Genomic DNA, 13,383 nt, shown 5'->3' with positions numbered 1-13,383 from the left:
ACGGAAATGACAGCAAACAATAAAACAGCTTTTGTTATACAATTATATGTTATAAATATAAATCAGGTAATTCAGATAAAAATGCTTTCTTATGTAGCTCTTAAAAATAATATACCTCTTTTGGGTGGAGCCTCATCTTTTTTAGCAACTGCAACTTTTTCTTCTGTGATAATTTTTCTGTGCACTTGAGTCACTTTAAAAGAATAAGAATAGTTGTAATATTTGATGTGAAGACACATGGAATTTTTCATACTTCATCTGATTTTATGTAAAAGAAAATGCTTCAGAAACTTCAACAACAAAACTGAGACATCACACAAGTGTGTACTTTAGACCCATAGAGAAAACAGTGCAAACAGAAGAAAGGGAAGATGCAGACAGAGATTACAGATATTAAGAAATAAGAACTTCTTTATATAAAACACCTGAACACAAATAATTCAAGACAAACAAAAAATGTTTTATGATGTTATTCTCTCTTTGTTTACCTTTGGTTGCTGGTGGTTCTTCAACAGCAATCTCAACAGTGGGCATTTCTGGACGTTCTTAAAAAAGATTGTGCAACTTTACAAAGTGGGATTGATCTCAGCAACAGGCATAACATAAACATATAAATACTCTCAGCAAGACACAGTCCATACTCCATATTGTAGACAAACAGTCATAAGTACATGCTTAACATTGAAGAAATTTGATATGTGAGATTTGTCAACATGCATGCATGTTGAAGAAGGAATGCAAGAATAAAAGAATTTTTTTTTAGTTTTTTAACAAGTGGACCAAACCATAGATATACCTCTTGATGGTGGAGCCTCCACTTTCTTAGGAACAGGGACAGTTACTTTCTCTTTTGGAGCTGCTTTTTTATGAACTTCAGGCACTTCAGAAGTATGAATAAGGTGGGAAGATGAGAAAGAATAAGCTGTAATGTTTCTAATTATAAACTACATTACTTTTTGTCTTTTTTTAAAAAAATAATAGCAATTTATGAACTTATTTTTCATAGTAAAAGATGGAATTTGAGACAATCATTCATCATTGAAAGCAGACACTACCAAGGACAACACAAAAAGACAGTATGATATTATCCTCCTTAAGAGGCACGTATCATAAAAATCATCATAAAAATGAGGAACTGTTTTATACCTTTAGCTGCTGGAGCTTCCTTTGGAGCAGCTGGAATTTCTGGTTCAGGGGCAACTTTTCTAGGCTTCTCAGGCACTTTAAGAGATTATAACACACAGTTTTACAAAGACAAATAGTATTGCTTTTGCATACACACATTTCCTCAATGTAAAAACTCAGAAATGTACAGAAACACATAGTGTCAACATACACTAAGAATAATGAAAGAAGAAACACAGACAGAAACAAACAATGTTTTTTGTTTTTGTTTTTGTTTTTTTGTTTTGTTTTGTTTTTAATGAAAAGAATGTATACCTTTAGCAGGTGGGGCTTCCTTTCTTTTAGGCACAGTTACCTTCTCCTCTATGTAGTAAGACTCTTCTTCAGTCACTTAAAAATAGTAAAATAAAAATACCCGAATATAAGTATTTGACATCTATTACTGTCCTTATGTGGCACTGATATATGACAAAATATTTGTAAGACAAGAGTAAGCAGTGTGCATTACTAAAAGACACCCCTAGTGTCTTTTAAAATCCAGATTTTTACCCTCCTTCTCCCTCTGAAGCCAGTGGAACAAGTCCAAGCAACTTAAGAGTCTTAGCTTGTATTTCTGTGAACTTGAAAATCTGGCATACGAAGTGACAGATCAGAACTTTCTATTCCTGTGTCTGATACTTCACTACTATTAAGACTTGTCTACTTCAAGAAGGCTTCCCAGATACTTTAAATAAATAAATAAATAATAATAATAATTAATTGGATAAAGTTATCCTTTGTAAATACTTCCCATGGTGTTGCTTGTGAGGAAAATTGAGACAATCAGTGTATGTTACTGTTCCTTACAGAATTAGGCTAGCACCAATAAACTCATAGCTGGAAACAATTTTGTCAGTTTCCTGTGAAATTGTATAAGAAACTGGAATACATCATGAGAGCCTGAAAGGTCTTTACTTAATCCAGGAAACAAAGCGAAAGAGTAATTTCAATGGAGAGTAATTGTAAAAAATAAAAATAAAACATAAAAGGGACACCTCATTTTCACTGTATTAAGGCAAGAGTAATTTCACTTTTCAAAAGCAAGACAAATTGAAAACACTATTACAGTGGATAAGATATGAAATTTAAGGTGTATTTGTGCAGTAGTAAAATTTCCTTTTAAATAGAGTTTATCAAAAATGCTATTTTTGATACAAAAACAAAACTTCCCTTTTGCTGTTTTCTAGTATTCTTGAATTGTGATCATACCTTCAGAAACCTCTTCTCTGTGAATGGAAACAGATACTTCCTCCATTTCTTCCTCAGACCATTCTTCAACTATTGGTTCTTTAAAGAAAATTTTTAATTTTATTATTTCTGGTGGACGGATGAATCATTCAACAGATGAATGATGAACAAGATGAAGATCAACTTTTAAAAGTTCTGTATAACAACATGCATAATGTATAGGAAGTGCTGTGCACACCATTAATGATCTACACTAAGTGACACATGTACCATATTGCGTACTGCTGTCTCTCTCAAATATTTTTCACAGGTCAAATGTCAGGCCATCAGAATGCCTCAACTCCCCAGACCTCCCCCTCACAACAGCTGATGTGGGGAATGAACTAGATGTTGTTACTTGATCCATCTACACAAAAGTAAGAAGGATACAAGATAAGGGTAGGTCATTAATTGAAAGGAAGGCTTGTCATATATCTCTACAGATAGGACTGAATTAGGGAAAACATCAGTTTCTTGAGGAGTAAAAGACTGATTAGCAGGGGAGAAAAATTAACACTATATCTGCATAAATGAGTATATGAGTTCATGTGGAGAAAATAGTACTGCTATCTGCAAGGCTGCAGAGAGCAAAGTAGGGGGTAGAAGAAATGGATAGCTGTGGTCCCAGGCACTGGTATCTAACCTCAACACTATACATCTTTACATCTCATGAAAGTCTGATGCTAAGATTAGTTGTAGTATTCCCATACACTTAATGGGATGTTAAGTGGCATTCAGAGGGTATTATCTAACTAGGAGTCTATCAAATATTTTAACAGAAAGCTCATTCAAAATAACTAGCAAAAAATTCTTTCAGAGTTTTATCTTGGTCTTAAAGCAAGAGAAGTCTAGAAGAAGCACACATTTCTCATTGGCATTTGTTAATGATCTACCTTCAGGTGATGGGATTTCTTCTGGAACAGCAATAGATATTCTTTCTTCTGTAATAAGCATTCTTTCTTCAAATGTTGCTCTCTTCTGCACTTCAGGCACTTTGAAAGATAGTAATATTAAATGGATGACTTTCTAATGCCAGTGTGAAAGTCATCTTCCAAAATGCAAATAACTAGGTTTCCAAAGAATTGCTCAAGGGTCTTGAACAAATAACACAACAGAGATTCAACACTTCACATTGGTATTTTTGTAAGTAATATACAACACACAAAAAAGTATCCATTGTTTTACTGCCACTAAACCAGTACTGTGGAATTCATAAAGGAAGCAGAAATCAATGACAAGACAGAACATACACATAGAAGTTAAGAAAAAGCATTTTATTTATTCTACTGGAAAGCATACCTTTAGCTGGAGGAGCCTCAACTTTTTTAGGAACAGCAGGAGGTACCTTTTCTTTAGGGACAGGTTTCTTAGGAACTGCAGGCACTTTTTTTAAAAAAGAAAAGGCATTTATTTTTAGGATCTAGAAAGTGCAAATCTTGCAAAAACAACATAAAACAAAAATGTATTGTTCAAAAAGATTACACAGACATTTTGATTACAAAGAACAGCTGACTAAACCAAAGGAAATGTTTATGTTCTGAAGACTACAAGACACAATACCTTTTGCAGGTGGAGCCTCTTCTACTTTGGGAATCTGAGGCAATTTTTCTTCTGGTACTGTTTTCTTAGGTACTTCTGGTGCTTCAGAGATATTAATTAAACAGCATTAAATAAACAAAACTACAAGTGTCTTCAGACTACATCTAAAGCACAATTATCAACAAAACTGACACAAAATGTACATAACTAGTATTACTGAGGCACAACTAAACCTAGGATCACCTAACAATAATGAACAAAGTTAGACCAAACAGAACGCTTAAGATATTTGATTTAAGTATACCTTTGGGTGGTGGAGCTGCTTCTCTTTTTGGAACGGCAACTTTTTTCTCTGGGGGAGCTCTTTTGGTCTCCTCTGGCACTTAAAAAACATGAAACAAAACAACTGAATTCTGTATTTCAAAGACCTATTTGAGAATTTTACATATGTATCCATTCATAAGAATATCAAGATGCACCAAATATTGCATAAATATTACACTTAACATAGAAAAATATAAGACTAACATATAGTTGAAAAAAACATTTATCTGATCGGTAACTGGAAGATTCTAAAGAGCTTTGAGACAAATTTCATAACTTGAGAGAGCTATATGAGTATGTTGCCTGGCCTTAAAAAGTGTAACATGCACAAACAATTATACATTAAAAAAGGAAAAAAATCTGACAGATATAATTACACAGAAACTAAAATCCACAAAAAAACAGTTTAAAAAAAAACTATTTGAGAGGTATACTTCATCACTAAATATACCTTTGACAGGTGGAGGTTCTGGTTTGGGAACTGGAATGTGTACTTTTTCTTCAGGTGGAGGTTTTTTAGGCACTTCAGGCACTTTAAAGACATTAAAATGTGTTTAAGGAATTTCGTCAAGGCTTTTGAGATGTCTTAGGTGAGAACAGACATACAACACACATATACCACATACATTTACATTTAGAATTGAGTAGTAGCTTGAACAAAACAGTACAGAACTGGTTAAAGTTCACTTTCAAAAGATGCTGTACCTTTTACTGGAGGAGACACCTCCTTCTTAGCAACAGCAACTTTCTTTTCTGGAACAGGTTTCTTAGGGACCTCAGGCACTTGGAAAGCATTGTCAAAGAGAGAGAGTTTTAGTTTTCACCACACTCATTCAGATTTCAAGATTGCTTTATAGCACACAATGTCTGGGCAAGTAGACAAACAGCACAGCACAATACATTGTACAACCCTTTGGACATAATGTAGACTATTTAGGAAAGACACTAAAATACAACATAAAAATTCAGTATCAACATTTACATGCTATCATTTTTCATGGCACTCTATTGAAGAAAAAATATCCTACTCTTATCTGCAAGAAACATACAGTCAAAGCAAACACAAGAAACAAACACAAGATTGTTAGGAAAGAGAAGAGACACTGAGACACATTCAAACACTGGAAAGTTTAAGTTTGTTTAAGGTACAACACAGAAAAAGGCAAAGAAAGAAGACAGTGCAAAATGAAAGGCACATGGATAGTAGATTCATAAAAACATTCAAGACAGCTTACAAAAATATATTGAAAGATAGTAAGATTATTCTTTTTTTTTTTTTTTTAAACTTGGGTAGAAGAAGTACCTGTAGGAGATGGAGCTTCTTTTGGGACTGGAACAGGCTTTCTTTCTTCAGGGACATGCCTTTTTGGTATCTCAGGCACTTTATTTGGTGAGCATTTAGAAGATGGAAAGAGATTTATTACATTGATGTAGACTGTTTTCAACATGCTGTGTAAGCAAACATCTCATGACAAAAAATATGCTGTTTTTCAGACAGATAAATATTTTCAAATTTAAAAAAAAAAAATAAATCACAGATTTAATTAAAGTATTGATAAAGAAGCAGATCTGGAAGTGCAGTAGGAGACGATGTTTGAGGGTAGAACCATAGAGAAATGGAAAGATCAGAGCTCGGATACTCTGTTCTTTGGTATAGAGTGGTACAGACAAATAACGTGATTTAAAAAAAGAAAAAAAGAAAAGAAAAAGAAATTAGGCAGAGGCTGCAAAGACTTAATTCACCTTCTACATGATGAGTCACCAGTTCTTCAGAAATGACCTCTTGTTCTTCCTCTTCTTCAACTTCTTTATGTGCTGCAACAGGAATTTGAAAGATATTAAACGAGCAGATGTGCAATCCCAATGTTTGTAGTAAACACTTTTAAGATATTATGTGTCCAGTACACAAAGGTCCACTGACAACATATGCTAATGTTGTCCAGAAAATCAACTGAACATGTAGATCTCACAGCAAGTTTTTATAAAGATTCAAATTGTTTAAAAAATCTTAAGTATTGATTAGTGTCTCATTCTTAAGCAATCTACCTTCAATGGGGTAAACAGCTTCAAAGAATCTTTCTTCAACTGTTTTCTCATGCTCTGTTGGCTCTTCAAAGAGAAGCATTTAAACAATATTTAGAAAAAAAAATAGCTTAGATGTTAACATCTGTTAATTTAAAGAAAACTGAGGCTACATAACACAATGAACAAAAAGAAGCAATACATACCAAAACATAAATATGTCTAAATATGTAATTTGAAACAAAAATTGATTTAAAGAAAATACAGCAAGACAGAAAGCACTGATTTTGTTTGTTTGTTTGTTTTGGATGTGTGATTTTGTTTTAATTTGGTTTTACAATTTGGTTTGTTTGTTTGTTTATTTCTTTGTTTTCTGTGTTTTTGTTTTACATACCTGTGACATATGAGTACTCTTCTTCTCTGTGGACAGAAACCGACATCTTTTCTTCTGAAATAGTCCATCTTTCTACTGTCGGTACTTTAAAGATAGGATTTTGTTTTAGTATTTTATATTATAGATCCACAGCAGTGGTAGAGAGCAAGTGAATTTTCATGAAATCTGTACCTGTATTGTAGGCTAAAGTCTTAGACATATTTAGACAGTCAGTAATGACATTCTCAAATACTGAACACAGAACAAGAATGGATGTAAACTTTACTATGTTAGAAACTAAAGATACAGATACTGTTAACACCAGAATTTAAAATAAACTCATGCTCAGATTTCTGCAATTAGTGTATCATAATGATTTCAAAGGTATTTCTTCAAAGAAGTGTTAGGGCATCAAGACACTGTCATGTAAGTATGTGACAACAGGCAGAACAGATAAAGAGAAAAGTAAATCATAGTACATATCCACTATTTAAATACGAATCACAAAGACAGTCACATCGCAAACATGAGAAAAACATATCTTGTGATAGGCAAAATCATGGTAGACGTACATTTTACAGAATGGAAGCACGATCAGTACAACAGATCCAGGTACATGCACAGTTCAGTATGTTCACAAGAGACACAAGAGTTCACATTGTACTAGAAAAATTGTAAAGTACAGTTGAAAGGTGCTGATCTTTACCTTCCTTTTTCATAACTTTTTCCTCGACGATCATTGGTGTAGGTTTTGCTGGTGGGATTTTCTTGGTAACTGTTAGCATTAAATTTGATTAATCAGATATGTATTTAGAAAAAAGATTAAAACAAATCTACAGCTTTTTAGGAATAGTGTTGAAAACACAACAAACATAATCTAGCTCAGCAGCTAAGCCAGACTCTTCAGATTCATGCAAAATGAGAAAAAGAAAGTGTTTACTTCATTTAATTAGCCACCTTCTGAAGGGGCTGGGTAACTCAGGACATTTAGTACACTGCAGGTCATTATCTTGACATATTTTGAATTCTAGCAAATGAACTCCTGCTGCAGAATGGTAAATGCTATGTGAGAAGAACTGGTTACCAAGAGAATAGAGAAGCATCTTAATTACAAACTTATAACTAAGGCATCCTGATAGACAATTCGGGCTGGAAATTTGAGGAAGATGGATCTTGAGCTTAGAGTGAAATAGTTTTTGCTGCTTGATGCAATTCTGCACTTCTTATTTTAAAGCATCCATTGTCAGTGTCTAAATTTCCTGTTTTCACCTAAAAAGCTTTTTGTCTTCCTTTTACAAAATACTACAGAAGCCATTATTACAGCTGTTTCAAAGACTGACAAATTATTCAGATCCATGTGAAATGAATCATAGAATTGCTTAGGCTGGAAAAGACAATAAAAAAACATCAAGTCCAACCGCAACTTAACCATACTGCCCATCTCTAACAACCCTCTGCTAAAACATGTCTGTCCCTGAGCACCACATCTGAGCTGATTTTAAACACATTCAGGGATGGTGACTCAACCACCTCCCTGAGGAGTCTACTCCAGTACTTAACAACCCTTTCTGTAAATAAGTTTTTCCTGATATCCAACCTAAACTTCCACTGGCACAAAGTGAGGCTATTTCCCCTCATTCTGTCACCTGTCACCAGTGAGAAAAGACCAACCCTACTCTCACTGTAATCACCTTTCACATACTGAAAGAGAGCAATAAAGTCTCCCCTCAGCCTCCTCTTCCCCAGACTAAACAGCTCCAGTTCCTTCAGTCTCTCCTCGTAGGGCATATTCTCCAAGCCCTTCACAAGCCATGTTACCCTTCTTTGGACCTACTCAAGCACCTCAATGTCCTTTCTGTATTGAGACACCAAAAACTGAACACAGTACTTGAGATGAGACCTCACCAGTACCAAGTACAGCAGCAGGATTACTTCCCTAGTCCTGCTCACCACACCATTTCTAGTGCAAGCCAGGATGCACTGGACTTTTTTGCCACCTGGACACAGGGCTGGCTCATCTTCAGCTGACTGTCCATCAGTACACCAAGATCCCTTTCCAACAGGCAGCTTTCCAGACACTTCTCCCCAGGCCTGTAGCATTGCCTGGAGTTATTGTGACCAAACTAGCATAGGCATATTAGCTAAGTAAAAATAGCTGCTACTTACACATAAAGGCAACATTAAGGTAATCAAGCAGTAGTTACCCTCAGCCCGTTTGAGTTTTTCCTCTGCAACCCTCTGAGTGGTAATCTCAACTTTTTCATCAACAGGTTTCTTGACAACTGTAAGCAATACAAATATACTCATCATTTGTGTCATCTTGAAAATTATTTTTCAGACATAAAACAGGTAGAACTAACATTTTCCCATTTAAGATGTGAGCATCCAGTGCATTATTCATCACACTTTTCACTGCCATTGAAAAATGGGGTAAAGGTATTTGAGAAATAGGCAACATGGCCCATCTTCCACTGAGAGATGTGCATTGATCTATACAAACAGTTCTCAGAACGGCAGCTTTCACTGGCTCAAAAACATCACCTTAGGTTCAAGGCTAATATATTGCAAGAGGGAAAGATAACAAGCTTAGACTGATTTTAACAGCAGTTCTGGTTTTGCTTCAATCATTTTGTCATATTCTCTCTCTGAAGGAAAATCTGAAGTGAGGGAACAGAAGCGTTGCCATGGCCCTTGGTCATGTCACTATTCAACATGAAGATCATTCTCTCCTATTCAAGGAAATGTGAATAGCCATTGCAGTACAGCTTGAAGGAGTAGCCTGAGAGAGGTCAATATAAGCACTGTTGTTACTTTTGCAAGTATGACATACCTTTATGAACTGTAACTTCTTTCTTTTCTTTCTTTTCAGCTGTAATTGCTGGAGGCTTTCGCTCAGGCACAGGCTTCTTAGGAACTTCCACCACTTTAAAAATAAAAACATTTCCTAATGATGGAAATTTCATTTTCTAAAGGCTCACAGAAGTAATTAGTTACATCATTATAAGATCAGGAAATTGAAACATACAGAGTTTTGAAGATTGAACTGTTGTAGTGCATTTTTTGGCTAATTTCCATATTTTTCCATTAAAATCCCATTCTGGTCATAGAGGCATACTACTACCTTAAACAGCTGAAGCATAAAAAGAATTGCAAAATTATGCCACCATTAGCATTTAAAAAAAAATAAAAAAATAATTTAAAAAAAGATGTTCAAAACATTAATTTTAAAAAAGTTCATTTAGAATATGGGAATGTGTGAAAATGATAGCAGAAAATATCCTAACAACTAAAAACAAAACAAATTACAAATTTGTAATTCATGTTAGTTTTTAAAGATGGCCCAATCTTCAAAGTTTTGTGGTAATCCTATTATACACCATAACATTTTCCATTTGTATTGACATCTTGCCATACTGGGGTCCTTATATTATCAAGTACCAGTTACAACTTGGCAGCATGTTTAGATTCAAGTGGTAAAACAGTTGTAATTCTTTAATACCTTCTTCATGAATTATTTGTTTTTCCTCATAAGCCAGTTCTCTTTTCTCATAAGTTTCTTCCCATTCCTCTTCCCCTTCATCATAACCTTCTTCCTTAAAATAATAATCATGATCTTCTCCATAATCTTCTTCCCATTCTTCATAAGCTTCTTTAGGCTTTTCATATATTTCCATTTTTTCTTCATGTATCTCTTCTCTCCTTGCCATAGATGTTATTTTGACCTCTTTGGGCTTCTCTGGCATTATCTCAGGAACTTAAAAAAACAAAACAAAACAACAATGTTATCATCATAGCCTGGAATCTGCAAAGTGTATTGGATGTTCACAGTTAGTGAAATTAGTTCTTCCTTGCAGACAGTGTTATGTGAAGCTTTTTTTTATAAGATCTGTAAGATTTGACATAAACACAGAAATCAAAGAGACATCTGTTCCAGAAAATAATTTCACTATTTTAAAGAGAGTATTTCTTTTGTTGTTTATTTTTTAAGTTACCTTCAGGTGGTGGGATTTCCTTGGGACCCTTTTTAACCACCTTTTTCGAGACTTTCTTTACTGGAATTTTCTTTTCTGCTTAAAATATATATATATGAAAATTTAAGTTAAAACAAAAGAAGACATAATTAAACATATGAACACTATCTAATTACTTCAAGTATTCTTACCTGGCTTTTTCTCCTCTGGTGGAGGAATGAGGGGCAGAAGAATAGGAATAGGGGCAGCTTGTGAAAAAAAAAAAAAAAAAAAAAACACAAAATATTTAGAATGAGTACAGTATTGACTTCTAATTGACAAAAAAACTTATTGCATTTCAAAAACAGGCAGAGATTTTTTTTACTACAATTGCAGAATAAGAGCAAAACCGGTGCTCACTCTGACAGTTCACTGTAGCTGGAGCAATGTAGTTTGAGTGGAAATCTATTGTCAACCTTTATTTGAATCATGATGCTTGGAAGCTTTATTTCCTAGCATCATTTTCCTTTTCTTGCTGGTAGTAAGTCATCCAAATTTAAAATCTTTTCCCTCCTGCTGCATCTCAAAGCATTTACCAAATTATCTTGGAAAAGAAACAAAAAATGAACTTCTAGGTCCTTACTAAACTACTAAATGTAGCAGAAACATATGTAATGCTTGTTGTCAGTAGACCATTAACGAAGTTTGGGGAGCTGGAGATATACATCTAATTTGTTTATACAACTTCAAAATTATCTTTGTCTTTCATTTTCTATTGACATATATGTATATTATTATTATTTTATTTTATTTTTATCCCTCAAAGTGCATTCCTATCTACATTTTTCACCTTCCAAGTCTATCCAAGTCAAGGCTTGCTCTTAACATATTTCTAAAGAGGGGACTAATTGATCATATCAAGACCTTACCTATGATCTTTCTTTGAGGTTCCTACTGCCATGCTGCTACTGATATGAAAAGAGTACTATGGAACAATTATGTTCTATTATTTTACCTTCAGCTGGTTTTTGAGGTGGAACTGCTACCTTGGCATCAGGAACATCTAGAAAGTAAAAACATTTAACTGTGAAAAAAAAAATACATATCTGAATTTGCTGCTCTCAAGACTAGTCCGTGGTTTCATTTTTTCTTGCTCTAACAGAACAGTTATCTTGGCCCTCAAGCATAATAAACCCAATGTATAGATAACTACTTGAATTAATCTTTCTTTATGGTCAGATTTTACACTGTTACATTTTATTTCTATATATTGCTCACCTCATTCTGGAGTAGGATCTTCCTTAAGAACATTTAGAAAGGAAGATCATTATATATCATAAGGAAACTATTGCTATCTATTTTGCTTCCTTACTTAATTACTTTTAACCTGCGATTAAACATTGATTATATTCATTGGTTTCCCTTCATTTCTGTATTCCTCAGTCATTTAAATAAACTCATTTGTGCTAGAGGATGCAGCTTCCCATACTGCTCAAAATAAGACCTCACACATGATGATAATTAATGATTTCAGATTTACCACAGTAGTTAAATAGTTCCTCATATATACAGGTAAGGAATATTCTTTCAGAGTGTAGGTTTGACTTACTACAACCAGGAAAACAGGATAAAGCAGAGAAATGCATTCTATCTATGATAGATAACAGACATGATCTTGTGCTAATATTGTGTGTGATCTTTACCTGGAGGCTTCAACTCCAGTTTGATTTCTGCAAAAGAAAAATACATTTCTTTCAGAATTATTTGCTCCAGAATCATGTTTTAAACTCACAAATTTGCAGATGCTATGATCACAAATTTGGTTTAAAAATCTGCTAACCTTTGGTTACCAGATAGAGCTCTGCAGTGCTTCTTGCTTCTCCCCTTGGTTCAAGACGAGCAATTACAGAGTATACACCTGCAACAGCCAAGAATTTTATATTTACATGACTTTATAAGCAAAAAAACACACAACAAAATCAGACAAAGTGGCATCAGTCCAAATAATTCATTAAATTTTACCTTCATCTTCTGCAGTTACATTGTGAATGGTCATATAATGACAACGACCTTCACTTCTGAAGCTGTACTTTGGGCTTTCTCTCAGTTCAGTGGGGCCTTTATACCATGTCACAACTGCATCATCAAAGGACACTTCACACTCAAAGGTAGCAGATTGGTGTTCGCTTACTACAATGTTCTGTATGCTCTTTGTGAACTGAATTGGTTCAGCTGTTTTAGAAACAAAAAAGAAATAAATTATTGTTTATCATTCAGGCCATTTATCTTTCATGATAATAACTACATTATAGTAAGGTATAGTAACAAGTAAGGAACGCAAGTTTCCATGTACTGTGAAGTTTTCTACATAAGAATGAAGATTAGAAGATGGAAGAATATAAATGTAATAAGATTGCTGTAGATATATTATACAAGAGAAGTAATTAGGAAAATAAAGTGAAGGTAAAGAAAAATTAAGAAAAAGAGGAAATCAAGGAAAAAGAGGAAAATGCGATAGCATCAGAAAAGCAGGAAATACAAGAAAATAGGACTGACGATTTCAGCTCAAGAGGTCATTACTAATGATGACTTAGTTAAAAATATTAAATAACACAAATACAATAGTATATATGGTTCAAAGAGAAAGAACATCTTGTATGATCAATTTCCAAGTTTGAGGATATTTCTTTAATTTCCTTTTTATTTTCATCTTTTCTGTTAATGGAATATCCAGCAACTGTTTATCACAATTGTAATAAAGAGATTCCATATCTGTTTACAAAC

At 34.0% G+C, this 13,383-nt stretch overlaps 1 protein-coding gene across 1 annotated transcript in view; it reads right to left on the bottom strand.

The window, feature by feature from the left end:
• TTN (titin) overlaps nt 1-13,383 on the bottom strand; it is a 239,816-nt gene that overhangs the window by 139,562 nt on the left and 86,871 nt on the right. Inside the window, exons 104-129 of the mRNA XM_032445727.1 lie at nt 12,622-12,831; nt 12,440-12,517; nt 12,303-12,329; nt 11,615-11,662; nt 10,812-10,868; nt 10,642-10,719; nt 10,149-10,403; nt 9,480-9,572; nt 8,854-8,931; nt 7,356-7,424; nt 6,671-6,754; nt 6,301-6,363; nt 5,998-6,069; nt 5,558-5,635; nt 4,960-5,037; nt 4,706-4,786; nt 4,235-4,312; nt 3,952-4,032; nt 3,691-3,774; nt 3,285-3,383; nt 2,374-2,451; nt 1,441-1,515; nt 1,147-1,221; nt 797-880; nt 489-545; nt 116-193 (exon numbers count right to left, since the gene is read on the bottom strand). Of these exons, the coding sequence (XP_032301618.1) occupies nt 116-193; nt 489-545; nt 797-880; nt 1,147-1,221; nt 1,441-1,515; nt 2,374-2,451; nt 3,285-3,383; nt 3,691-3,774; nt 3,952-4,032; nt 4,235-4,312; nt 4,706-4,786; nt 4,960-5,037; nt 5,558-5,635; nt 5,998-6,069; nt 6,301-6,363; nt 6,671-6,754; nt 7,356-7,424; nt 8,854-8,931; nt 9,480-9,572; nt 10,149-10,403; nt 10,642-10,719; nt 10,812-10,868; nt 11,615-11,662; nt 12,303-12,329; nt 12,440-12,517; nt 12,622-12,831 (2,238 nt within the window). The remainder of the gene's footprint in view (nt 1-115; nt 194-488; nt 546-796; nt 881-1,146; nt 1,222-1,440; nt 1,516-2,373; nt 2,452-3,284; nt 3,384-3,690; nt 3,775-3,951; nt 4,033-4,234; nt 4,313-4,705; nt 4,787-4,959; nt 5,038-5,557; nt 5,636-5,997; nt 6,070-6,300; nt 6,364-6,670; nt 6,755-7,355; nt 7,425-8,853; nt 8,932-9,479; nt 9,573-10,148; nt 10,404-10,641; nt 10,720-10,811; nt 10,869-11,614; nt 11,663-12,302; nt 12,330-12,439; nt 12,518-12,621; nt 12,832-13,383) is intronic.

This window comes from Coturnix japonica, chromosome 7, assembly GCF_001577835.2.
Source record: "Coturnix japonica isolate 7356 chromosome 7, Coturnix japonica 2.1, whole genome shotgun sequence".
Classification (NCBI taxonomy): Eukaryota; Metazoa; Chordata; class Aves; order Galliformes; family Phasianidae; genus Coturnix; species Coturnix japonica.
Note: the sequence above shows the minus strand (reverse complement) of the source record. Positions and strands in the feature narration are given on the sequence as shown.